Here is a 27,867-nt window from a genome sequence, read left to right on the forward strand (position 1 = left end):
GAGGCACGAAGACTGTGTAGCTGTGCGCCCAGAAAGTAGAGGGAACGGTTTTGGTTAATATCGAGGTTTCTGTGCTGCATACTCTGTCCCTACCTCCTCCTCAGCATTCAAATCTCAGGGAGGCCTTCCCTCTCTCCCTGCCTGGACCAGATCACCCTGGGACTTGATACGTCCTCTCTCACAGCGCTCATCGCAGCTGCCGAGCTCTCATCCTTCCTGTTACTCTTTGGTGCCGGTTTCCCCACAGGCAGTGCTCCCTGAGGACAGGAGTTCTAGCTGTTTTGCTCATTTCATGTTGGCATTCACTAATACTTGTTTATTGAATGAACACAAAGAAATAAGAATGGATAGATTCATTGCTCAGTGGACATCTCATGCTACTCACTGGGGCTCCAGAGGAAGCCAAACTGAAGGGCCCTCCGTCTCACAGTCCTCAGGTCTTGTTGCCTTCCACAGGTCCAGAGTCTGACCCAGTAACTTTCAGGGTGTATCTGAAAGGCCACTGATCCACTCTTGGCCCCGCTTATTGTGTTCTGTTGCTAATAGACACCCTTCCCAGGGATGTTCCAACCACTCTGCTCAGCAAGGATTAGGTATTTTTCGCCCTTCAGAAGCTGGCCACAAGAGGGTAGAGCAGACAGCTGGGAGGTCTTCTTATTATTGGCTCGGCTTTTCCCTTAGATGAATGGGTCCCCCCTGTCCTGCCCTCTCTCTGTCCCCAGCTTAGTGTCCAGGACAGGCCTTAACAAAAGAGACCACCAGGAATGCTGTTGACAGACTGTTGGGGTGTGTAGAGGTTGCATTGAGGAAGGTGAAGTGTCAGACACATTGTATCCCGAAGTCAAAATCAATGCCTGGCCATACTTCCAGACTCCTTGTGCTTATTCTCATTTTGTCACCAACATCTCCATTCCTTGGTCTGGGCTACATTTCCAGTGTGGAGAAGAGAAAAGAATTCTTAACTTTTAAACGTGAAACAGTGATGTGGAATTTCAGACAGGATCCTGATCCTGTGGGTGTGAACAGGTGAAACCACAGGAGCAGACCCTGCCCAGCCTGAGTCCAGCACAGCAGCCTCACGTCCCCGGCCCCACTCCTGCCCTAGCAAGCACGTAGCCCCGCAGTATGGGGCCTGGTAGCCCTTGGGCAGAGGTGGGGCAGCTTTGACCTGAAGCTTTTCCCTGTCTTCCTTACAGATCGCAAAGGAGGATGCCATCCTGCCAGTAGCTCTTTTCCCATCTCTCTGCGAGCTCATCTTTCATAATAACCCTCTGGTGTCCCATACACGAGGTATGGTGCCTGCAAACCTGCGCCCCCATCCCGGTGCCCAGGGGCAGTCTGGGCACCCTCAGCCCCACCTCATTGAGGCTGAGTCCTGGGCTCGTCTGTGCATCATGGGTGGACATGGTTCTTGGTGCATCTGGGGACGGAGAGAACCACAGACGTTGCTAAGCACTTCTGTACCAGCTTACCTGACAGCAACCCTGTGAGGCAGGTGTCATTGTCCCCGTGCCCAGTGAAGGATGCTGAGGTCCAGGGAGGTTCATGATCTACCCAAAGCCCCACAGCAAGAATGAGGCAGAGCTAGATCCTGCATGAGATCTTTGAGTAACACCTGGCTTTGTAGAGCAGGTCTGTTGTGACCTCATTTTCTACTTCCCAGCTGGGGAGGGGCCTGCAGGGGAGGCGTGGCTGAGCAGGGGGAGGGGGTGAGAAAGTAGAGGGTCATGCAGGAGGTTTCAAGCGGCTGTGTCCAGAAGTAGGTGTTGCACTGTGGGTGTGGTGGGTGCTGCCACCAGCGCTACCTTGGAGGCACCTTAGAATCCTGGGTCCTAGAGTGACACCAGCAGAGTTCTCACCCTTGCTCGCACTATCCTTGTTGCCTTGGGCAAATTTCTTAATGTCTCTGTGCCTCAGTTTCCTCACTTATTGAATGGGAATAATACAGGTACCTACCTCCCAGGGTTGGTGTGAGAATGATGTAAGTTAATACAGGTCTGGCAGTTTGAACAGCGCTGGGCGCATAGTAAGCCCCCAGTAAATATCCACTAATAGTAATCTTCCCCGTCATGGCTCCAGGGGTCCCTCCACTGCTGAAAAGCTTCCTCCAGGAGCGGCTGGGGATCCACTTGGTTCGCAAGAAGATAGTAAAGGCTAAGCATCATATTTTGATGCCTCGGAAGGTCTCGAGGAAGGTAAGGCCTCCAGGGCAGGACTGCCAAGGCCGGAGGAAGTGGAGCCCATTTTACTGCGTGTGAACTGATCTTTCCCACTCATCAGGGATTCCTTCTGTTAGGTCTGTAGTACTGGCTTTGTCTTCTGCTTTGTCTGTTACACACAGATACACGCAGAAAAAGGACAAGACAGTCAGAGGGACCCAGTTGTCAGAGTAGGGAGAAGCTGTGAAGGTCATGGAATCTTGCCTCCAACTTTGACAGAGAAACTGAGGCCCTGAGAAAGAGCTGTAGAGAAGTAGGGGAGAAATTGGTCTGAAGACCCAGGGATGAGCCTGGCTTCATCACTTTCCACAGCTGCCTGAACTTGGGCAAAAGCTTCACTCTCTGAGCTTCAGCTTCTCAACTCCAAGCCTCCCTGAGGTGCTGAGAGGACTGGATGAAGCAGCAGATACAAAAATATGTTATAAACTCCCAAATCCGCACCTGTGCAAGTTCTAACCACCTGTGGGAGTCGTGAATGGCTGCACCAGACCTAGAATACACATCTCTTACACATAAAGAAGCATTTCCCTATGTTGAGAGCACTCTGCTCCCCCAGACCAAACCCAGCCAGTGGTCTCAGCCTTCTGGGATGCTGTGAAGTAAGTCACATCTCTCCTTCATTAGAAGGATTGCAGAAATTTATGTGAAATGCTTTTCCCTCCTGAACTTTAGCCTTCTCATGACTAAAAGCCTGACTGGGCATTGCTGATTCTGAAAGTTAAGTACAGTTACTTCCTCTTGACTCCCTCTGCAGCCTGTCACTGTCTAGCCAAACTCTAGTCTTGGAGCCCTTAGAGGACCAGAGTAGAATTAAAAGCCGGAAATAGACAGGAGTTCAGAAGGTTTCCATCATCTTCCCCTTGTCTATTGCCTCCTCTAAGGACTGGACTATCTCCTTCCCATCAGCTAGCTTGAGAGGGGCCCAATCAGAGTGAGCCAGATGCTAAGTATGGAATCCTCTCTCCCAGGATGATGGGCTTTTACTAATTAAGGAAGCTGAGAATTTCAACAGGAAAGAAGTTACCGCCTTGGTTCTGAACCCTGAGAGAGATTTGCCATAAGAAACTTCATTTAAGGTGTAGACACCAGCATCCTGAAAGGGGCCTGGTGCTGCTGCCTTCCAGAAGGGACAGGACCATCTCCTCCAGGTCTTCCTAGGAGTCTCTGAGGACAGTCGAGGGCACCATGTTAAAACTCCATCAAAAGAAGACTGTTGAGAGCCAGAGTGATAGGATCAGGGATGTAGAATGAGGCAGAAATCAGATACCGGCTCTGCCACCAAATAATTCTCTGACCTTGGACAAGTCATCTTCTTTCTCTGAGCCCTCACTTCCACTTTTATAAAATAAAGAGAATTATTTATAATTACAAATATTTAATATTTTTTATAAAATAAAAATTATTTCCTGGGTAGTTTGAGGTGTAAATCAAGCAACATCTGCCATGTACGGGGCACATTGTAGATGCCCAGTTAGTGGGATTTGGCTCCCTCCCTCTCCTATGAGCCCTCGTCCAGTACCCTGATCACAGTACCACTGCCTTAGACTGGTGAGGTCCAGGAAGAGAGATTCTGATTAGGAAGCTAACCAGTCCAACATTTCTCCCGTGACAGGTGAAAACCCAAGTCCCAAAGGTGCCAAAGCAGCCTCTGCTTCTCCATCATCTCCCTGTGACGGCAGTCCCATCTCCCTCAAAGGAGATCCCAGAGTCTGAGGCAGGGCTGACTAAAGAGCTGTCCACTGCCGGCAGTCCTCTGGAGTCACAGATACCTGTCGAGGGCGTGGAGGGCCTTTCCCTGTCCCACCGGACCTTCGTGCCCCTACCTCCCATCTGCTCCGATTCCACCGTGCACAGTGAAGAGACCATGTCCCACCATAGTGACAGACCCGGCCGCCTCAGCCCAGAGCACCTATCAGACGAGGACACCAAGAGCATGGAGTCCATATTCTTGACCCAGGTGCCTGGTTCTCCTTCCTCTGCCTTGTTCCTAGCTCCTGGAGGCTCCTGTATGACCTTGGCATAGCTGGCTTGCTATAGGCAGCCAGAAGTGAGCCCAAAACAGGTCTGGAAACCAGAAGGAATCACCCCTGGCAGGCCTGCAAGCCCCTCTGGGAGCTCCACTGAGCCAAGGCTACTGGTGGGAGGATACCCCCAAAGAGAGTTCACGATCCTGTGGCACAGACAGCATCTAGGGCCTGGCTGGGGCACGGTTCTGACCAGTTTTTCAGAAGGGCTTGACGCTGCCTCAGCCTATCTGTATAAGGTCACATCACTTCTGATGCTGCCTCTGAATCCTGGGAATACAGATGGCTGAGATGAAGGTCCTGCCCTCGAGCTATCCTCAGCCTGCTGGGGGAGTGCGGGAACAATGCTTGCAGTCGGGGATGAGACTAAGGGAAACCCAGGCACTGGGAGCCTGGAGGAAAGCAGGATCCTCTGCCCAGACCAGGAGGGCTCCTGAAAGAGGTTCTGATGAGCTGAGCTTTGCAGGCTGAGTAGACAGCGACAAGGTGAAAACGTGGGCAGGAGGGCATCCTGGGCAGAGCAAATAGCATGAAGCAGGCTACAGAGGACAGAAAGTGGCAGGTGCAGAAACCACAAATGGTTCAGTGTCTGGGTAGCAGGGTGACACGTAGGAAAAGGGAAATAGGAAGCTGGAGGAGCTGGCAGGACCCCTCGAGTGTTCCTATACCCCTGCCTTTCCTCAGCTCCCTACCTGCCATCTCACCCCTCCAATCTGCCAGATCTTTCCAAGATACACACGCATGCATCTACGTCCGACTCCATCCATCCGTTATTCCACAAGTGACTTACAGTGACATACACATTTATATGATATAAAACTATCTTTATGAACTATAGCAGAACCTTTTAGAACAAAGCAGAGTGTAAGTAAATATTTTAAAACGAGCTTGAAAAAAATGAGCTTGTGAAAGTTGGATGAAAGGAAAATACGGACTGGAAAGGAAATAAGGTCTCACTCACTCTGACCTGTTCATCTGCCCTGCTGCTCTGGGAACAGAAGTGTATTGCCAAAATGCAATTCTGGGCTTCCTAGGAGCCAAAGGAATACAGTCAACTGTGAATCACTGTGATGGGAAAAGTCTTTTCTCCCCTTTCTGAATTGCCAAGGCTATGACCTCCAGCGCAGAGTGGAACAGGAGCAGAAAAAGCAGACATGTCTTACTTTTGACCACAGGGAGAAAGCTTTCAGTCTTCACCATCAATTCTGATGTTAGTTGTGGGTTTTTCCTAAATATCCTTTTTTGTGTTGAGGAAGTTTCTATTCCTAGTTTGTAGAATGGGTTTTTTGGTTTTGTTTTTTTGGGTTTTGTCACAGAGATGTTAGATTTTGCCAAATGCCTTTTCTGTGTGTACTGAAACAATCATGTGGTTTTTGTCCTTTATCTGTTGAAATGGTATATCACATTGATTGATTTCCAGATGTTTAACCAAGCTTGTCTACCTATGGTAAGTCCCACTTGATCATGATATATAATCCTTTTTACAGGTTGTTGATTTGGTTCGCTAGTATTTTTTGAGGATTTTTGTGCTTATATTCATAGGGATATTGGTCTGTATTGTCCTTTTGTGATGTCTTTCCTTAGTTTTGGCTTCAGGATAGTAACTCAGAGAATGAGCTAGGAGTGTTCCCCTTTCTAATTTTTGGAAAAGTTCGTGAAGGATTGGTGTTAATTCTTTAAATGCTTAGCAGAATTCACTGGTGAAGCTAACTGGCCCTTGGCTTTTCTTTGGAAGAATTGTTGAAATCTCTACTTGGTACAGATCTGCTCAGACATTCTGTTTCTTCTTAGCCACAGGCTTTTGTGTAGGGTATAAACAACATCCCTACATATGAAACACAGTCTCAGCAGTATGTCTCTTATAAAACCATTAGGGTAGGCTAAAAACGTGAGTGCAGACAGTGGTCACTCACCCCCTTAAAACTCCTCTGCTGACTTTGCCATCTCCATGAGGATAAAGAAGATTCAAAAACAAACCAAAACCCTCAGGTTGGCTTTTTTAAAGTCCTTACTGATCTGCAGCCTGTTTATTGCTCCAGTGGCCCGTTTCTTCACAGTACACCCCAAAGATACCAATTTGAAGGTCCCCCAGATCCACCTTGCCGGGACTTGTGTGGGTGGCTTGGTCCCTGCTCTTCATGGCCTGCAGCAGACGTCTCTCCCCAGCACTTGTTGCCCACCCTTCCAACGCCTGCGTGGGGACGGCCATCCCGCTGCTTCAAGACTTCGTGCAGGTTAAGGCCTCACTTCCTCCAGGCTTCGCAGGCGGGGTGAGGGCTTCCTGGGCTCACCCAGAACCTTTGTGCTCCTTTCTCCTCCAGCACTTACCAAAGTGCACGATCACTGTCTTTCATGACTGCGTCCTCTCACCCCAGTCTTGGTTCTTGCCCTTAACGGGGCCCAGCATGGGGACCTGCACAGAGCTCATGCTCAGACGTGTTAATGGAAGCTGGTTTTCTTTTGGACACAGGTGGGTGAGCTGCATTCCTCCATCCTCCGGAGGGATGATTCAGCCATAAAGGAGGAAGAGCAAAGACCACCCCACACAGCACCCAGAGAGGTAAAGGGGGCTTGGAGGAAGCCCCCGACTTCCTCCCTCCCCAGCAAGTACCATGGCTACGAGGAGCTGCTGACAGCCAAGCCTGATCCAGCCTTTGTTGAGCCAAAGGGTATGTGAGGAAAATGGCTCCAAGGTAGGGTCCCTCTCCACAGCCCAGAGCAAGTCAGGGCAAAGCCTCATTTCTAGACCAGGATGCTGTCCTTTATCAAAGGGCTCCTGAAGGTGTCCTGGTTTGGAACCTCCCATATCAGGTCCTCTGACCTGGGCCTTCATTGGATTTTGAGGCACCACAGGTGTTCTGAGATTCCAGGCAGTCTAGCCCCAGCTGCTCAGGTTGGAAAAGTGTCTCCAGGAGGTGTTTGAGGAACAGATACCTAGACTGGTCGGATTCCTGAGCTCCTTCCCAGCCCAGCTAAGCCCCAAATGGAACATCCCCAATCCTCTCTCTGTGGTTTGAGGCAAGGGAGGTAGTGCTTCCTCTGAACCCCTTATTTCAGATTGATGTGTTAACAGTGTTTGTGCTTTCATAGGAACTTGCTCACACTCAGCTGTGGTGTCATGAGAGTCCGTCCCTGTAGTGGAACTCACTGTGTTTAATGGGGTTATATTGGGGTCAGTTCTTTTCCCCTAGTGCACGCAGGGGACGAGTATTCACCGAATGAGTGATGGAAGTTCAGGCACTGCAGCAGATCAGAAAGAGATGGGGCAGTGTGTTCGTCTTGGGGCCTCTGAATTCCTTGCACCCAGGGCTGCTGTGACACTGGGGAATGATGAAACTGGGGGAGGCATCCAGCAGAAGGAGAAGGAGTACCTTGCCCAACCCTCACCTTTTTGCCTTAGGAATCCAGAAGAACACGCAGGCCCTGCAGCGCATGCTGAAGTGCCCGCTGCTGTGCCACTCCTCCAAGCCCAGGCTGGACACGCTTCAGAAACGCTACGTGCCCAAGAAGAAGCGGGTACACGGGTCCCCCCCACGGTGGCTATCACCTGCCCACCTTCTGCGGGCCATGCTTTCCCGGTGCCCCCAAGTACTCCCCTGCGTATTGCTGCATCTGTCTGAGGAGTGGAGGCTGTTGGAGGCTGAGCACCGACCCTCGGTGACTGGCTCCTCTTACCTTGTGTCAGGCCCAGAGGATCTCTGTTCCACCGCCACGGAAGACTCGAACCCAGCTGCTGGATGACCTCCTCATTCGCATGCGGGATCCCCGGAACATTACAGAGGCTCCACTAGGTACAGCTCTGCCCACCCCCCACCCCCGTCCTCAGCGGCCGGAACCCGAGATCGAAACGTTCGCTCACCTGCTGGGAGGCGGCCCAGGGCCCTCGGCTTCTGCCCCAGCCCTGTCCCATGGGCAGACGGAGAAGCTGAGGCCTGCCTGGAGAGAGGCAGGGTGTTCCCTAGACTCATACAGCATGTTACAAACCAGAACTAAGGCTTGAGGTAGCATCAGGAGGGGACACCACTGGCTTCTTACTGCCCTGAGCTGGGGAGGCCATTCTCACTCCCCATAGCATCCTCCTTTCACTCCATCCCACTTTCGGGGGTGGAGGGGAGCGCTCTGGACGCAGACCCCACTGCTCTGGCCTAGGGGGAAACCAGAACAAGTTTGGTGCCCCTCGGGCTTCTTTCCCTGCAGGAGCTGTCCTGCGCCAGCAGACTGAGCGGCGGCTGGTGAACCAGAAACAATACCTGGAGGCCAAGCGGCTGCTGAAGGAGTTCCAGGCCCGCTACAGGCAGCTGGTGCACTGCTCACTGCGTACAGTGTTCAGGACTGCAGCGCCACCCCCGGGCCGCCCAGCCCTGAGCGAGGGCCAGCCTAGGTTCGGCCGCTTCCTCGAGTTCATGGATGAGTTCTGCCAGGGGCCCACGGCCAGCGACTCGAAAGGCTAAGGGCTGTGCACGGGGCCATGTGCACTGCCCTGCCTGTGCCTGACACCCTCTCAGGGCTCTGTGCCCTGGAGCACAACTTGGGGCTGGGTGTGCCAGGTGCAGGCCTCAGATCTTGGCCTGGCCTTGCTTGCTGGCCGCAGAGTGGGGAACTGGTCAGGACCTCCCCTCCCCAGGCTGGGCAGGACCCAGCACCTGGCCAAGCAGCAATAAAGAACAGGTGCATATAGAGCAAGGTAGCCTGTGTGTTTTCTTGTAGTTTGGGCCTGGCTGCCAGGCTAGAGAAGGATCCCGGCTATGCACATCCCTCGGGAAACCCGCCTGAGTCGCACCTGCCCAACAGAGCTGTGATGAGCACTGGCACGAAAACAAGGGGGTTGATGGAACAGAAAAGCAGCACAGACTCTAAAGCTCAGAGAAGTGAACTAACCCATCCACAGCCAACAAAGCATACATGCTATGGGGGCAGGGGGCAAAACTGAGGTCACCAGGCCCCTGAAAAGAAGCTTTATTTTGGTGGGCAGCTTTGCCCATGATGAGGGCAAATGGAGAGGAGGGAGAAGAGAGCATCGGGAATTCCCTTAGCAGATGGCCATGGCCACAGAGTTGGGACAGGCCAAGGGGAAGGCTTGCATGGTTTCCTAAGGTTCTCTAATCCTGGCCACCAGCTGCGGTCCCATATGCGAACGCTGGGGCTCAGGAACGGATCCTGGGGCTGTGCAAGCCTGGGCTCACAGGTAACCTGATTCCGGCCAACGCAGCCTATGGGGTTGCCCCATTTTTGTGAGTCTCCCAAGAGTCAGCACCTGCTACAGAGATGGATCTAGAGAAGCCAGTGGACTGACCACAGCCAACTGTGGTCATAGCAGACACACTCATCTACGTTCCTACGAGTCATACACATAGCCACCCGTGACACAGGCACCCGGACGGATAGACGTGGTACAGGCTCACCCCGCAGTGGCATTCGCAGGCAGGGTGTGTTGCTGACTCACCACTTGGATCTCCTGGGGTCCCAAACCACAATTCCCCTAGCCTTAGGAAGGAGAAACCACCCCAGGGGTGACCCTGCAAGCCGTGCTGGGCTCCAGTGCTAGAGAACTGGATTGCTCCTTTCAGCCAGAAACACTTACCAACCATAGGCTCTCCAGCCTGAAAGGCTCTTGGGAACATCCTATCCCAGCCTCAAGACCGGAAGCTTCCTGCAGTCCCTGGAGCAGGTCATTCAGCTCCTGCTTGTACCCCTGGTGACAGGGAACTTACTCCCTACAAAGGCTGTCCCTTCTTTTGTTGGTAAAGCTATCAGAACAGTTCTAGCTACTGGGCTGAGCTGTCTGCCTAAGTCCCTTGGGACACCTAGCACTGCTACTGGCTCAGGAGTGTGTCAGCTCCCTCTGCCCAGCCAGGCCAGAGCCCTCGCCAATGTGAGAACATCCTGGAGAGGCTACATCTGTCTGGGCTAAACGCTCTTCAACTCAGTTATTCCACACAGGATACCATGTAACTAAGTTGGTTGCCTCTCCTAGTGCCTGTTCGAAGTGTGCGAGGCAGGGTCTGCGTCTACTCGTCACCCTCCCACACAGGCAAATTGCTGCATCTCTGGAAGCCGTATTATCGTTTCCCAATTGTGTCCATTCTTTTCTGTCTCCAGAGTGATCTGGACTTAATCACATAACCAGGGTTCCACGTATTAACCCTCTTACTTGCTGTAGGATAAAGGGCAGGTTGCCGTCTCCTGACCGCACGGGAGAAGAATGAGGCACAAACAAATCAGCTGCAAGGGAGTGGCAGCGGGGGCGCTGGTAGAAAGGCCTGTGTTGCTGCTCCCTTCTCTCACAATTGACGTGTGTCTGCCTCATTCTCCTGTGCGCCGTCAGGGGGCGGCAACAGGTCATTTAACCTTACCTACAGTGACAGTGGGGTTTGCAATCTCTGTGGGTCCTTCTGGTGTTTAAAATGTACTTTGAGGGCTCTTGAGCGAGCAGTGAAATCTTGTTTTCCTGAGTTTTGTCGTTTTTTGAAGAGACATGAATTGGTCCACATCTCAGTAAGTAAAGCCTCTGACTAGAATTGTCAAAGGAGCAGGAATTCATAACTATTTGGGGAAGCCTTTTGGGCAGCATCCGCCCTCCCTGCTGCCAGCAGTTACTTACTCTCACAGAACATCTGCACTAGAAGCTTCGACCCCCTGGGCTGCTTTCACCCAGCACCCCCTTCCTTCTCCATAAGCAGATGGGAAGCTTGCTGCCACACTCTTCTGAGCCTTCCACAGCCCTCTAACAAGGGCAAACCAGAAGAAATAATTTCTCCCACCACTAATTCTCCAAAACTAGGTAGGGCCATCCTGTTCTCCTAGCCACTCATCCAAGATGCCAGTAACTCCTTGGGAGCTGCATGTGGCCGCAGGAGAGGGAACAGAGAACTTAGATGCAGACTGTGTCTCACGATGCTTGCTGCTGCAAGATACCTCCCACCCCTACGGTGGGTGCAGAGGGAAGATTCTGGTCTCTCTCCCGCTGGCAGGCCCAGTCCAGAAAATCCAACCCAGAAAGCAATGCAACCTTAGAGTTAGCCGAGATCAGAGAGGGGGGGCACCACCCTGGGTTGACTCAGCCCAGGCAACAGGAAGAGCAATCGGTGGCTTGGAGTCAGAGGACCCAACTTTCAAGCTATGTCAGGGCCAGAGTTTCCCTCCCATCTGTAAATGAGGGCCCCCCTTCACCACATCAGGCTAGCAGGGAATCCATGAGTGAGCCGTGTAGAACACTTTCTGTTACTTTAGAGGCCAAGAGACAATCCTATTCTGTTCATATACCTCCAAGCAGCTGCCTTATTTCTTGCAAGTCATTTTTAAAACTGTCTTTTGGAAGAGTCTTGGGCCAGATTTCAAAAGTCCCTTAAGTGCTACTTCACCACATACAGCATGTCCTACATTAGTCCTTCAAATTGGTTTTACACGTTTAGATGGGACAGCAATACATGTGTTCTGTTTGATGAGAAATGGACACCAAGGGGATTCTGATGAATTCCTGAGCATTGCTTCCAAAGCCGGTATTTTTAAAATCAGACGTTCTGAGAATAGCTCCAATATGCAAGGACAGTCTCGCCCTGTACATCTGGAGTAAGAATGGTTGAATAGACCATTCTTAACTTAGACCTCAGACACACAGCACACCATGGAAACCCCATCTCACCTAATTTCTCCCATCTTTCTGAATGCCAAAACAAGCCATTCCAAAGTGGGGCATCTCCCAGAGCAAAGACAGCTCCAAAAATCAAACACACCTAGTCTAAGCTTAGCCCAGATTTGCCTGCGATTGCACTCTATAGAGGTTAAGACTTTTGACTAGAAACAGAATATTCGCTTTCAGGAGTTTCCTTTACTGTGTTCTCAACGTGGGCTTCTCCTTGAACAGGCAAACATACACTGAAGTATGCACTTCGGTACTGTTTAAATAACCACATCATCCTGTTTGATTCTGTGCCATTTCTTTGTTGGCAGAAGCATCCCTGACAGGGCCTGCCCTGTTCTGGGTCTTTGTCAAGATGCTATTTGTGATAAGTCCACAAGGGTCCAGGCCCCGTGTCCAATTCTAATGTAGACAGCAGGTTGGAAACCACTATACATCCCATTTTCTGTTCCTAGGTGGGAAGAAGAAAGGCCCTACAACTGTGTGTGTATAGACTGAGAGTAAAACAGCACATGGGGAGAAACAACAAAAACAAAACCATTAGGTGGCATTGAAGATAATTTTTTCCCCTGGGTAGTTCTCCATTCTCTCCTTAGGAATTTAAGGCAAAGGACTAGACCTACTGACAGAGGGGCCCTGCTCCCACTGGTGGCATAGTTGGAGGGTGGACAGGGCCACCGAGGGAGACTCTGACTGCTGCCCTCCAGACCCAGGGCCCAAAAGCTTCTCTTGAGCTCTAACAGATTCATCTCTGAGGAGCGCACTGCCTGTTTTTACCACTTATTAAATGAGAAAAAAAAATGAATAAGCCTGGCCTTCGCTCGGTTTTGTCCAACTAGTTGATAGAAGACCCCAGAAAGGGTAGAGAGGAAGCCGGCCACTCTTATTAACAAGAATTAAGGAAGCATTTACTCACAAATCAAAGTGTGTAAATATTTTTCTTAGGAAGAATAAAAATACTGATAATACATAGAACAATGTGCACATTCAGTCTTGGCACTTTTTTTTTTTTTTCAATTTAACCAATCTCTAAGCTGATCATGACCTCTGCTTATGTCTCTTTTCTCTGTAGAACAATCTTTTTCTGAAAATTACAGTGGATAACAATCATGTGTACAGATGCACTTTCTGTATCTTTGGAGGAAAAGCTATTCAGCAGCAGCTTTCCCTAGAATCTTGACCACCCCCCCATACCTGCTTTGTCACTGATTCACAAGAATTTATAAGCAACTATGCTTACTTCTAAAAACCAGGCCAAAGACCACTCTATGGGTTGACAGGGAAAAGGCTGGTTGAGGAAGGTAAGTCCCTAAGGAGTTCTTGATTTTTCAAAGAAAAATGAAGGGCTGGCTGGGTTTTAACCCTTGGTTAAAATGATGACTGGTCCAATCAAAATATGTAACTTCCCAAGATTCCATATTCACATTAGTCACCTCGTGGGATTTTCTCTATCTGGGTGTGTGTTCAGGAGATATAGGTATATTTTAATTCTAACTGAAAAATTTTAGAAGCAAAAGCTATTAAAAAGGCTCCTATATCATTTGGGTGTCCTCTTCATTAGCAAATTGTGTGTGTGTGTGTGTGTGTGTGTGTGTAATTTAAATGGACTATTTACTTAGATCCTAGAAAACTAAAATATAAAATAGCACAGTGGGCCTCATGTTCCTTAATTTTTAGGGAAAAGGGGCAGCAGGTGGGCAAGTTTGATCTGAATGACTTCCATGCCCTTTCCAGCCATAGCATTTTAGGATTATAATCCAGCTTTCAATTTTTCTTTCCTTCCTCCCCCACTGGTTTTCCATCTCAATGAAAAGCCAGGCAGGAAAAAGGAAAAGGAATCCAAAGTTGCTGCCAGCTGTGGTGAGAGGTCTGGTTGGGAAAGAGTGAGCAGGTCGGTGAGTTGGGATGTGGGCCCCCTCTGACCCTGTCAGTGATCCCTGCCCTGCCTCATTTCCTGGCGCTTGTACAAAAGCAGCTCCTGGAGAGATTACTGTCCTGTGTCAGTGGAGAAGAAAATTCATTCTCCTCTGGTAAAATTACTTAGGAAATGGAAAGCAGTGTTGCAGTTAAATTCAGAAATATTGATAGGGGCTAGGGGGCAGGTCTAAAATGTTCAAGGCCGCCTGCTGGATGCTGGACAGTATCTTAAATGGGGCCATCCAAGATGGTCACTATGAAGAAGTGCTCTTTCATATGACCAGGAACAAACTCCAGCCACCTAGACATTCAAATACATTCCATTAGAGACTGAGCTCAAGAGCAGGGACTGTCCTTTCCATCCTGTATCTCCACGACCCAGTATAGGGTTGGCACAAGTTCGAAACTCAGGAACGTCTGTCAAACGGAATAGAAAGGGCAAACAGCACAGCCTTTGGTCATCAGCTTCACCAGTCAAGCGCAGTGGCAGCTTCCCATCATAGTTTGTCACTTTATACTCGGACAGCAATTAATTAAGCAGCTTTAATCTCTTAAGGGCATTTTTCTTTTAGGGAAAATGAGCAAAAACAAAAACAAAACCCTAAAGAACAAGAAAATCAGAAGGCATTCATCACCAGTTCTTCCTCCAAACAAAAATCTAAAACTTAAATTAAAAAAATAAGAAATGAAGCCACTTACAAAAGGTTTTCCTGGGAAGCTTCAGCCAAGACGAATTAACCTTTTAAAAAGAGGCAATTATATGAAAGGGTCCAAGGGCTGGATGCTTAATCTCTGTTTGACACGGATCCAACAGGCCCAGATGACTCCTTCCAGTAGATACAATCAACACGTCACGAATATGCTGCCCACGGTCTTCCCCACTCTATGGAAAAGGGCTGAGAGCCCCCTTCTCAGGGCACCACATTTCTTGGATTTCCCATCAGAATGACCTTCATCTTCCAACCTCTCCTAACTTCCCCTTTAATAAAAACCAAACCAAATCAAACAACACAGAATGCCTATACACAAGGAGCAGAGCTCGTAGGACGTGGGAGATTTGTATGATGAATCCGATTCCAATGATTCGTGAGACATGTTTGTTTTGTGAAATAGTGTCTTTCTCGTTCTCCCTCACCAACCCTTCTCATCACTCTGTTTTCCCTTCTTGTCTTTCTCCAAATAATTCATGTCCACAAGCAAACAAGCAAGCAACAGGACACAGACATTTTTCATAAGGAGAAAGTGTTCAGTTTTAGTTAAGTAGGGGAAGCATCTTAAAATACAGATAATACCTTAGTGGTTTTTTCCTCCTCCAAAGCCGAGCAGATGAGAGGTTAAGCCCTGTCACTCCTTAACCTAAACTGCTTTCCCTCCACAGCAAGGACTCCAGCTCAGCCTGGACAACAACTGTCAGGCCCCCTCTGGACACAACAGGAGGTGCGAGGGGGAAAGTCAGGAAGCTGCATCTACATTTGGAATACTCGCTTCACACGAGGGAGCTTTGCACTCAGCACCTGAACCTAAAATTCCTTGCTACTGCTATATGACTTCTTAAAACAAAAGTATGACTTTGGGGAAATATTTAAAATATATATATCTTTTTCTATTAAAAATATTTATCTTTTTTTCCAGAACCAAAAATCAGTTCCAACTGAAACGTGTTTTTCAAATGACTGGAGACATAGAAAAAAGGTGGTAAGTGGAAAAAGAAGTGTCTTTGCTACCACTGAGTGGAAGAGCCCCCCGGGGGATGTTCACTCAGGCCAATGAGCAGTTCTAGGAAATGGCAGGAACTGAGCCTTTTTCTCTAAGGGCCTTTAGTGAGTCACCTCCCCCTTCCCCCGCAGACCAGCACCGGCTCTGCTATCCTGGGGACCGACCGTCCAGCAGCCTGTGGAGGCCTGTGTTGCTGGCAGGGCCTGGAACCAAAGTGCTGCACATACAGAGGAAGGAGATGGATGCATGTTTTTTAAACACACATCTGCACGTGTGCACATACACAGACACACAGAACACATACATTCAAGTGAGGGACACTCCCACCTAAGTAGTCACCGAGGAGGTTCCACGTATCTCAATGATGACCACAACGCTCACATCATCTCTGGAACTTCTCTCTGGAAACTATTCATGAGCTGCAGGAGGAAATGGCTCCAACTGCTTGACGGCTAGACCTCGTCTGTAACTCCGAACACTCCTGACCAACCTCTTCTAGAGGCTTCAAACAGCTTCTGACTAGTTTCAGACTTAAAATTCTCCCTCCTGTTACCACATAGCTGTCCTGAGAAGAGGGGGCAAAAATCTCCTGAGAGGAATCAAATGAAGGTGATACAGGAAATCCCTAGTCACCAGGGGAGTCACCATTCTGGATCTCAGTTTCTGCCTTAGTAAGAGGAGGAGGGTGGAAAAGGTGACCATTAAGGTCCCTTCCAATTCTAACATCTTTGGAGTCTGTATTTCTAGATGTTTCTAGATGCTGAGGACGGTTCCAGAAATGTTTTTGCCAATGGCAACATCATTGGAAAATCTGTGCAGTATCCTGCTGGAGCCACTCAAGGGGGACAACGCACACTGGGATACAGAAGCTCTAAAACCTTCGTTAAATTGCCAGTCACATGACTTTATAGGAACAGCTCGTACATGCACAGGGAATGCCAGCCCATCTGAGATTCCCTAAAATCATCTCTTAATCCCTATTCTCAATGAGCCCAGACGGGCAGAAGCACCAAGCACCACCAGGGATGCAAAAGACACATGGTGTCAGCTCCTAAGGAAAGTAAACCCCAAAGGTCCATGGGACTGAATTTACTAGCTGCATCCAGCCAGATACCTTGTTTCCACAGTATGGAGTTTCAGCATCACTCTTGCCTGACTTCTGGGCAAATTTGGGGGGATTTTAGATCAACATTGCAGATAACCCTTGAACATGTGGAGAGTAAATAATGAAGTTCAACTAGTTGGTCTCACAAGGTGGAATCCCCTCCACCCCACCCCCACCCAGAAAACAGAAAGCTGTAAAGTGGAGGGCCGGGCAGGCAGAGAAGGGTGGATATCTGTACAGTACTTTATAGTTCCCATCGATCTCAATTCTCTGCCTGTGGATCTTGCACAATCAGTACTCAAATGCTCGGTCAGCTTTCCCTAGGCTCCCCTGGCAGGCCCCTGGGTTGCTGTCCATTATAGCAACCTATTGAACGTGTTAGTGTGAAAAATCTCTGGGATCTGTTGTCAGGAGCCCCAGCAGTCAGCTGGGCTATGCCACTTAGTGAAGGACAGGACCTGAACGTCCGCCCTGCAGTTACAGCCTCGAAAATGGCACTGATCCCACTTACAGGTGAGGCTCCTGGGAAGACCAGACTGAACGATGACCGTGAATGTGGTCTGTCGACTACAGAGCATTAATCCAATGTTAGTTTTTACACGGGGAAGGTAAACTTTTGTAGTAGGGTAAACTCAACTGATTTCATTAGGTGTATTTACTTGCAGCACGGTAAGGAAAAGGGGGAACATGATCTTTTGGGATCTGCCAGAGAGCGACACTGCTCCACTTCTCTAAGAGGGAGGGAACTCCTTTTTATCTGCAAGGCTGATTTAAAATAACACCCTGTTGAAAGAAGTCAGGAGATCTGTCCGTTTCAGAAGGTATCCCCTGCCTCCTCTACCATCTCTAACTCTGGCCCCTGTGCTCCCGCATCTCATTCCAAGTGGGTGCAGCCAGATCTGGCCCAGAAGCCCTCAGGGCTGGGGGTCTCTTAGGGGTGAGGCGTGCTTCTGGCCTCCGTCACCAAGAGGCAGAGACACAGCATCCTTGGACAGAGACCACAAAGGCCCTGGGACCTCTCCAAACCGTAGCAGACAGCGTTTTGCCGTGAAAAGAAACCCAAAGTGAGAACACTCAGCTCTTCAGGATAGATGATCAGGTCCAGAGACCTCGTGAAAACAGGTCACATGTTCCTGGGGCACTACTTGGCCCCGGCCACGTGGCTGGACCTCAGGAGATACTGATCCACGCTCCCTTTCCGCCGGCTCACAGTCCGCCTCTCGCTGTCGAATATGCGTTGCAGTTGCAGGGCCAGACGCCGGTCCTCCTCCTCCTGCCGCAGCTTCTGCTCCATCTCCCGCAGGGCTGGGCCCGGCTCCCCGCCGCTTGGCCGCAGTTTCTTCAGGGGGCCATTCTGTTCCAAGTGCTTGGTCTTACAGTGTCTTTTCCGGCCCCGGCGCAAGGAAGGAAGGGGCTCCTCGCCGAGGTTGTCTGCCAGCACACCATTGGGCAGGTCAAAATGATTCGCGGTCTTCAGCTGCTTCTTTGTTTTGAGGACCGCCCCCAGAACGCTATTTTTGGGTAGCGCGGAATGAACCACCGGGTTTTTCACGGTTGTGCTCTGACAGGTGCTGTCTAACTTGGCCTCTGGGGTGGGCCCCGGCCCTTCCTCCCGCTCTCTCTCTGAGGAAGTCCCACTGGCGCCCACACGCGGTTCTGAAGAGCAGCGGGTTTCTGATGCAACCTCGGGGCTCCTTTTACTCTCAGTGCCGGCTTCCACTTTTGTTTGGCTCACGGAGGGAAAAGAATCGAGGCCAGTGGGGGTGGGCCCGGCACACGCAGAGACGGCCTGTCCACCCGCCAGTCTCGTCTGGAAAGCCAGAGGTGGCTTTTCCTTGCTCGAATGGGTAACTTCGGACACTACTACGTCTTCCCCTGTTTCTGGAGCCAGGGACGTGAGGGTGGCTTTCGAAAGGGTCTTTTTGATCTGCCGCTCCTGAAAGATCTGTTCCCACTTTTTGAGGATCCTTGGGCTAGCCTCATAAGAAGTCTGCTTCTGCAGGCTTCTGTTGAGGTTGCGGGGTGTTGATTTGATGATGAGGGGACTGAGCACCCGGCCATCGGGGAGTCTCTTGGGAGGAGTACAGGGTGAGCAGACAATGGGCTTGAAATGGTTTAGCTCCTCAGAGATGCTGTCGTTGCTCTCAGGACTGATGGAGCGCTCTGGCTTATGCAGAGAAGCCAAGGATGAGAGGGAACTGAAGGGGAGACGTTTTTCGACAGTTAAGTCCGGGGCCGAGAGGCAGCGGTTGTTCTGAGTGGACAGGAGGACGCCAATGATGGGGTTGGAGCCTGGGGCCATAGCTGTGACCTAAAAGAGGTTAAAAAGATTCTATAGACATGCATATAGACATACTGTTTCTCGTCACAGTTCCTTCATGATGGTAGGAGGAGGATAGCAGGGGAAGGCTAAGAAAAGGGATCAAGGGCGACAGGAGCGTAAGAAAGGGGGAAAATCCCTAACCAGAACACACACCATTTGCAGAAATTCCTACACACCTGAAACAATTAATAAAATTGAAAACCTACAGGGAATAAGACTGATGAATCACTGAACTCTACTTCTGAAACTAGTAATACACTACATGTTAATTCATTGAATTTAAGTTTAAAAGAAAGAAAAAAAAGGGAAAGGAAAGGAAAAGGAAAAGAAAAGAAAACCTATAGGGGAAAAAAACTCAACTAGAACTTTCAAAAAATTCTTCTTCTAGCCTTCAATTCCACCCATCTAATTACTAATTCAAACTCTCGTCCTTCACATTTATTTGCAAACTTCTTCAACATAATCAGTATGCCTGGGACCCACTGTGCCTCTGCTCATCTGGAATAGTGTCTTCCGTGGCCACGTGCAGGAAGCCACCAGATGGGAGCGGAGAACTCCAGAAGCCCGTGTCTGCGGTGTACCTTGGTTTTGCTGGTTGGGGCTGCTCGGAGTCGGCTCTTTGCTCTGTCTTGAGCAGCGTCACTGCAGCTCTGACTCCTTTCCACCTTGGAATTTAAGTTCCTAAATAAATAAACACACGACAGTCAAAAGAAGCCCATATGCTAACTAAGGAAAAAGAATGACAATCTCTTCTGTGCTTTCAAAGCCAAGTGCCAAGACAGACATTCCCTTGGGAAGCTACAACCGGAAATCAATTAGTTTACTAACAAACATGCTCTAAGAACAAATCCTGTCAAAAGTACTTTTGATTTAAGCCTTTGTTTCCAAACTAGACCCCGCTTAAATGATAAAAGGTGTTCCAGGCTGTTATGCTCCTGCTCAGAGAGATGTAGGGATACTCTGTCTTCTTTAATAGGGTGGATCCAGTGTTAAAACCACCGATACAAACAACAAATTTTTTTAGGCCGAAACGTCTCCTCAAGCAATCTGTTAGCCACGAAACAAATATTTAAGTACTTACAAAATAAATAGCAGTGCACTAAACTTTTAAGAAAGGAGTCAAAATTAAATGCAGTCTCTTCCTTAACTCATTACCTTTGAGCTTCCGAAGGCCTAAATCCTGGTGATTTAAGGGATTTCAAGGACACATGGTTTTTTGGTCTTAGTCATGCAACATTATAACCCAATCCAACCCCACAGTACCCATATGATAACATTAATCTTACTGTGTAAGAATTATAGGCAGATGACTGTTACCTACCCCGCTGAGAAGGGGGGACTGTAGGAATTATTTTTTTTAAGTCGGGATTATCTTATTATTCACCTTTTTTTCCTACCCTCCAATTTGTGCCTTGTATATGGTCGGTGAGAATAATGCTTTTACCACCAATGTGTCCAGCTGTTACGCTACCTGTGCCGCAACTCTATGCAACAAGCATTTATCATACACTTCCTATACGCCAGTCACTGAGAAGCACCATGTGGGCGCTGGGAATACTAAGAAAAATGACATAGTTTAAGGTCTTCACGGAATCAGAGTCCAGTGGGGCAGACAAATAAATAATTCAGTATAACACAGTGAAATGGCACAACAATAAAAGTATGTCTAGGAGACAGAATGGCATGAAAGAGTCATGAAGTACCTGGGATGGAGTGAGAGCAGGGCTGGAAAAGCCTCCCTGTGGCACATGTATTTTGAAGGATCAATAAGAATTTGCCAGAAGTCAAGGTGGATGCAGATGATCCCAAGCAGAAATTATTTCCTTGAATGATTTTATCATTCAAGGTACATTTCCAGGTGTCTCTCCTCTCCCCACATCTCTAGCAAAGGCCTGTCCTACCTGCCCTCAGTGGTTTCTATTCTAGCATTTCTGCGCTGTTTCTCCCCTTCAAAACCCTCTCATCCTATGTCTCATCACCTTGCTATATGGTTCCATCTGCTATACTCATCTAGGCCACGTTATCAATAAGAAAATATGGTGGCCAACCTGCATATGTCTAAACTTTGTCAAGAAAATTCAACACTGAACCTAAGCGAATAATGTGAGCATCATACTGTCTAGTGGGAAATGTGTTTTGGAACAGGTAGGGAACTTCAACATCACCCTATAAAGGCAGCTGCTTAAAAATCAGCTTGGTTCATATTTTACCTAGAACAGTATTGAAATTCTTTTGCATTCCCACCACTGACAGAAACCGTCAGTGGTGTAAGCTGCCTGGAAGTTAAGTGGATGACAGATTACAACACTGGAGTGAACAACACAGACTTTGGGTCAGGTGGAATCAACATAGGGCTGAAAGAGAAAGCATTACTATTTCAAATATGTGACTTGTTTGGCATCATTCCATTGGAGTAACAGTAGACATTTAGAGAAAAAGGATTTTCTGACCAACATAAGAAAAAACATTGTAACTTTTATTAGAACGGTTCACCGATAGCTGCCTTGGGAGATACTGAGCTCCATATCATTACAGGTGTTCAAACTGAGGCTGGACCCATACTTTAAGGTCCAAATATTCCATAATTAAAAATTAGCTTAGGGGCGCCTGGGTGGCTCAGTTGATTAAGCATCTGCCTTCGGCTCAAGTCACGATCCCAGGGTCCTAGGATCGAGCCCCGCATCAGGCTCCCTGTCCAGCGGGGAGCCTGCTTCTCCTTCCACCTGCTGCTACCCCTGCTTGTGCTCTCTCTCTCTCAACCTCTTTCTCTGACAAATAAATAAATAAAATCTTTAAAATAAATAAATAAATAATTAGATTAATATGATTTTTAAAACAGGCTATGTATCCATATTTTCAGCAGTAGCAGTCGAATTTGAAGACTCTTGGCTACATGCCCAAATTATCAGATGTACAAATCACAGCCACCTATCTGGGGAGAACCTCTTCACATGCCCCCTAAACTCCATTCTGGTGAAAGAAAAGGCCCAGAGAGGAAACCTGTAGTTGCAGAGTTGAGCACACAACAAGGACACCCAACACAGTTTCTGACAATTTAAAATCTATTTGGTAAACCTCGGTATGGCTGACACTGCCATTGTCTCTCCCACTCGCCTGGTCAGCCAACTTTACTGAGCAACAGCTCTGTGCAAAGCAAGAGAGACAGACTGGTGAGAGATAATCTTGACCCACGGGAGCAGCCAGTCAGTGAAGTCCACCATATACGTCACAGAAGTGCTGTAAGAGAGCAGTAATTGTACAGCTAAACTCTTCAAGCATTTCCTTCTGAGAGTTTCATAGTTTCCACCCTTACATTTAGGTATCTGATGCAATCTGACTTCTCTCTTGTACTTGGTGTGAGGGTGGGGTCCAACTTCATTCCTTATTCAGCATGTGGTTATCCAGTTGTGGTCCCAGCACCTAAATGAAGACTATTCTTCCCCCACATAGAACAGTCTTGGTACCCTTACTGAAAATCAGCTGACATATGGGTTTATTTCTGGACTCCCAATTCTGTTCCACTGATTGATATATCTACCCTTATTTCAGTACCACCGTCTTAATTACTGCAGTATGCCATAAATTCTGAAATCAGGCAGTGTGAGTCCTCTACCCGTGATCTTTTTCAAGACTGTTTTGGCTGTTTGGGATCCTCTGCAATTCCATATGTGAATTTTCATATCCACTTGTTCATTGCTGCAAAAGAGGAGACTGTAATTTTAATAGGTATTACAATGAATCTATAAAACAAGTTGGGGGATATTGTCATCTTAACAATGTTAAATATTCTAATCCATGAACATAGAAGGTCTTTCCCTTCATTTAAGTCTTCTTCAACTATTTCAACAATGTTTTGCAGTTTTCACTTTATAAGCCTTGTACCTTCTTGGTTAAATTTACTCATGACTATTCTATTCTTTTTGATGCTATTGTAAATGGAATTGCTTTCCTAATTACATTTTCAGATTGTTCATTGCTAATAGTATAGAAATGCAGCTGATTTTTATGTGGTGATCTTCTATCCTGCAACTGGTTAAATTTATTAGTGTTAATAGTTTTTCCAAAATTCTAGTATTTTTTAGGATTTCCTAGGAATAATATCATGTCATCTGTGAACCGAGATAATTTTACTTCTCCCTCTGTAATCTGGATGCTTTTTCTTTTTTTCCAGCTTTATGAGATATCATTGACATATAATATTGTATACATGTAAAGTGTACAATGGGTTGATCTGATACACTTATATATTGTGAGATGATTACCATAGTAGAGTTAACATCTCCATCACCTCACATAATTACCATTTTTTTGTGGTGAGATCATTTAACTTCCAAGTATACTTGAAGGCAGCTTTCTTTCAAGTATAATACAGTATTGTTAACTCTAATTACCATGTTGCACATATGATGCCCAGAACTCACAATGGAAGTGTACCCTGGAAAACATTTCCCCATTTCCTCCATTCTCTGACAACCATGTTTCTACCTTCTGTTTTTATGATTTGACTTTTTTAAGATTCCACATATAAGTGATATCATACAGGCAGCATCTTTCTCTCTTATTTTACTTAGCATATTGTCCTCAAGGTCCACCCATGTTGTTGCAAATGGCAGAATTTCCTTCTTTCTCATAGCTGAATAATATTCCACTGTGTGTGTGTGTGTGTGTGTGTGTGCACGCGTGCATGTGTGCGTGTGTATACAGATACCACATTTTCTTTATTCATCCATTGATGGACACTTTGAGAGTTTCCATAGCTTAGCTATTGTGCATAATGTTGCAATTAACATGGGAGTGCATATACTTCTTGGAGATCCTCATTTCATTCCTTTGGAATGTATATCAGAAGTGGGATTGCTGGATCATATGGTAGCTCCATTTTCATTTTTTGAGGAAACTCCAAACTGTTTCCACACTAGCTGTACCAGTTTGCATCCCCACCAGCAGTGCACAAGGGTTTCCTTTTCTCCACATCCTCACCAACACTCATCTCTTATTCTCTTGAGGATAATAGCCTTTCTGACAGGTGTGAGGTAATAGCTCACTGCAGTTTTGATTTGCATTTCTCTGATGAATAGTGATACTGAACATCTTTTCATGTACCTGTTGGCCATTTTTTTTTTTAAGATTTTATTTATTTGAGAGAGAAACAGAGAACAGGAGAGCAAAAGCAGGAGGCGTGGCAAAGGGAGAGGGAGAAGCAGGCTCCCTTCTGAGCAGGGAGCCCGATTCAGGGCTCTATTCTAGGACCCTGGGATCATGACCTGAGCTGAAGGCAGACACTCAACCAACTGAGCCACCCAGGCACACCCCTGTTGGCCATATATATATGTCATTGAAACAAATGCCTGTTTAGTTCCTCTGCTGATTTTTCATTTGGGTTGTTTGGGGGATTTTGTTACTGTTGGGGTGTGTGTGTGTGTGTGTGTGTGTGTGTGTGTGTACACGCGCGCGCGGTGTGTGCGACGTGCTATTGAATTGTATGAGTTCCTTAAATACTTTGGATATTAACTCCTTATCTGACAGATGATTGACAAATATTTTTTCCCATCCCTCAGGCTGCCTTTTCATTCTGTTGACTGTTTCTTTTGCTGTAAAGAAGACTTTTAGCTTGAAGTAGCCCCACTTATTTCCCTTTTTGCTTTTATTGCTTGTGGTTTTGGTGTCACATCCAAAAAAATTATTGCCAAGACCAATATCAAAGAACTCTTCCCCTATATTTTCTTCTAGGAGTTTTACACTTTCAGGTCTCATGTTTAAGTCTTTCACCTATTACAAGTTAGTGGTGTAAAATAGGCATCCATTTCATTCTTCTGCATGTGATTATGCAGGTTTCCCACTACCATTTGTTGAAGAGACTGTCCTTTCTCCACTGACTATTTTTGGCTCCCTTGTCTAACATTAGCTGACCATACATGCACTGGTTTATTTCAGGGCTCTCGCTTCTATTTCTTTGGACTATTTTTATGGCAGTACCACACTGTTTTGATTAATATAGCTTTGTAATACAGTCTGAAGTCAGGAAGTATGATACCTTCAACTTTATTCTTTCTCAAGAACAAAGGCTATTTGGGGTCTTTCATGGGTCCATACAAATTTTAGGGTTGTTTCTGCTATTTCTATGAAAAAGGTCATTGGAATATTGATAGGGATTGCGTTGATATAGGTGGTTTGGTTGGTATAGAGTTTTTATTATTAATTCCTCTGATCCATAAACAGGGGTAGCTCTCCATTTATTCGTGTCTTCAATTTCTTCCACCAATGTCTTACAGTTTTCAATGTACAGATATTTCACCTTCTTGGTTAAATTTATTCCCAAGTTTTTTGTTTTTGTTTTTTGATGCTATTGGTGAATAGGGCTGTTTGCTTTTTTTTTTTTTTTTAAGATTTTTAAAAAATTTATTCATTGGAGAGAGAGAGAGAGCAGCACAAAGTAGAGGGAGGGGCAGAGTGAGTGAGAGAGAGAGAGAGAGAAGCAGACTCCCTGCTGAGAAGGAAGCCTGACACAGGCCTCAATCCCAGGACCTGGAGATCATGACCCAAGCTAAAGGCAGATGCTTAAGCATCTAAGCCACCTATTTATTTTTCTTTTTTCTTTTTCTTTTTTCTTTTTTTTTTTTTTTTAAGATTTATTCATTAGAGAGAGAATGTGTGTGTTGGGAGAGGGAGAAAGGGAGAGATTCTCAGGCTGAGTGCAAAGCCCAATGCAGAGCTTGATCTCACAACCCTGAGATCATGACCTGAGCTAAAATCAGGAGTCAGATGTCTAACTGACTGAGCCACCCAGGCGTCCCGGGGCTGTTTTCTTTCTTTTTCAGATATTCCATTGTTAAGTGTTAGAAACATAAGTGACTGCTGTATGCTAACTTTGTAGCTGGCAACATTAATGAATTCATTGACTAGCTCTAACAGTTTTTTTGTGGTCTTTAGGATTTTCTGTATATAAGATCATATCATCTACAAACAAAGACAACTGTACTTCTTGCTTTCTAATTTGGTGAAGACTGAGTTCGTTTGGTGACCTGTGAGCTTCCCCAAAATAGACAGCTAAACCTCTCCCCAAATTCTTACTACTTTAAATAACTTTTCTACTCCCTTCTCCTGCTCTTCTCCTTCTGGAACTCTAATAACTTGCAAATTGTTTCTTTTGATGGTATCCCACAGATCATACTGGCTTTCTTCACTTGTTTCTCATTCTCCTTTCTTCTGCTTGATCCACTCTGATGTTGATGTTCTCCGCTGCGTTTTTCTTTTCATTCACTGTATTCTTCAGCTCCAGAATTTTTGTTTGGTTCTTCCCTAAGATTTCTCTTTGTTAGACTCCTCTTTCTTTTTTTTATTGTACTGTTGTCCTGATTTAGTTGAACTGTCTGTGTTTCCTTGTAGCTCACTAAGCTTCCCAAAATAGCTATTTTTTTAAAAGATTTTATTTATTTATTTGACAGAGAGAGAGATCACAAGTAGGCAGAGAAGCCGGCAGAGAGAGAGAGGGAAGCAGACTCCCTGCTGAGCAGAGAGCCCAATGTGGGGCTCGATCCCAGGACTCTAGGATCATGACCTGAGCCAAAGACAGAGGCTTTAACCCACTGAGCCACCCAGGTGCCCCCCAAAATAGCTATTTTGAAGTCTTTATTGGGTATATCACAGATCTTCATGTCTTTGGGATTCATTACTGGAAAATTATTATGATCTTTTAATGGTGTCATATTTCCTGGGTTTTTCATGCTTCTTGAAATGTTGCATTGCTGTCTTCACATCTGAAGTAGCAGTCACTTCCTCCATTCCTCTTCATTAACTGCCTTTGGGAGAGAAGTATCTTCTATCAGCCTTGGTAGGGATTCTGAGGCTTTCTCAGACCTTCTATGGGTACACCTGCTCCTTGCTTCCTCTTGTGGCAGAATTCTTAAGCTTGTATGACTTCTCTTGATCCTGGAACATACCAGGTCAAGTGCTGACAGCCTCCCTTCTGCTTTTCCAAGGGTGGCACTAAAGCTCAAGTATGTGGTCTCTCCCTTCTACAGAGAGTCTAACTGGCTTTCTACAGTAGTCATCTACCAATACTCATTCTCACTACCACTGCGAATATGTACTGGAAGCAGGCGACAGGGTGGAGGTATGAATAACGTGTACAATGTGCTGGTAGTGCCTGTGAGTCAGGTGGGAGGATCCACAGGTGAAGATCTGGTTATTTATTTGAGATTTTTCTTCATTTTAAATCTAGGCCTTTAAAGCTATAAATTTACCCCTAAGCACTACTTTTAGTGCATTCCAACAGTTTTAGTATGGTGGGATTCATTTTCATTCCTCTGAAGGTATTTTCTAATTTCTCTTGTGATTTCTCTTTTGATCCATTACTTTTTTTAATGTATTGTTTTAATATCCACATATTTGTGAATTTTCCAATTTTTCATCTGTTATTGACTTATAGCTTCATTCTGTTGTGGTCAAAAATGGTATTTTGTATTATTCCGATCTTTTAAAATTTATTGAGATTTGTTTTAGGCTGTAACATATGGTCTATTCTAGAGAATGTTCCACATGCACTATAGTAAAATGTGTGTTCTGCTGTTGTACAGTAAAGTGCTTTATATATGATAAGTCTATCTGGTATACAGTATTGTGCAAATCTTCTATATCCTTGTTTACCTTTCATCTGTATATTATATCCATTATTGAAAATGGGTATTAAAGTCTCCAAGTATTATCATTAAAATTCCTACTGGCCCCTTCAATTCTGTCAATTTTTGCTTCACATATTTTGTGCATTTATTATTAGGTGTATATGTGTTTACAATGGTTATATCTTATAAACATGGGGCTCAAACTCACGATCCAGAGATCAAGAGTCACATGCTCTACTGATGGAATCAGTCAGGTGCCCCATATAATGGTTATATTTTATTAACAGACTGACATTTGTATCA

General features: G+C 46.6%; 2 protein-coding genes across 30 annotated transcripts in view; one reads left to right on the top strand and one right to left on the bottom strand.

Moving 5' to 3' along the window:
- The window catches only part of XRRA1 (X-ray radiation resistance associated 1), a 64,445-nt gene extending 55,523 nt beyond the window's left edge, over nucleotides 1-8,922 (top strand). For 26 of the 28 annotated variants that reach the window (XM_047690965.1, XM_047690969.1, XM_047690970.1 and 23 more), the window contains 7 exons: nucleotides 1,197-1,290; nucleotides 2,080-2,195; nucleotides 3,832-4,176; nucleotides 6,714-6,912; nucleotides 7,644-7,759; nucleotides 7,929-8,034; nucleotides 8,441-8,922. In XM_047690965.1, coding sequence (XP_047546921.1) covers nucleotides 1,197-1,290; nucleotides 2,080-2,195; nucleotides 3,832-4,176; nucleotides 6,714-6,912; nucleotides 7,644-7,759; nucleotides 7,929-8,034; nucleotides 8,441-8,694 — 1,230 coding nt within the window. In that variant the 3' untranslated portion in view covers nucleotides 8,695-8,922. The remainder of the gene's footprint in view (nucleotides 1-1,196; nucleotides 1,291-2,079; nucleotides 2,196-3,831; nucleotides 4,177-6,713; nucleotides 6,913-7,643; nucleotides 7,760-7,928; nucleotides 8,035-8,440) is intronic. The other 2 variants (XM_047690972.1, XM_047690973.1) reach the window with 2 other exon arrangements.
- Nucleotides 8,923-12,801: 3,879 nt separating this feature from the next.
- Nucleotides 12,802-27,867, bottom strand: part of RNF169 (ring finger protein 169) — a 104,870-nt gene continuing 89,804 nt past the window's right edge. For both annotated transcript variants that reach the window (XM_047690996.1, XM_047690995.1), the window contains 2 exons: nucleotides 19,525-19,624; nucleotides 12,802-18,931 (listed from right to left, as the gene is read on the bottom strand). In XM_047690996.1, coding sequence (XP_047546952.1) covers nucleotides 17,762-18,931; nucleotides 19,525-19,624 — 1,270 coding nt within the window. In that variant the 3' untranslated portion in view covers nucleotides 12,802-17,761. The remainder of the gene's footprint in view (nucleotides 18,932-19,524; nucleotides 19,625-27,867) is intronic.

This window comes from Lutra lutra, chromosome 10 (genome assembly GCF_902655055.1).
Source record: "Lutra lutra chromosome 10, mLutLut1.2, whole genome shotgun sequence".
In the NCBI taxonomy this organism is placed as follows: Eukaryota; Metazoa; Chordata; class Mammalia; order Carnivora; family Mustelidae; genus Lutra; species Lutra lutra.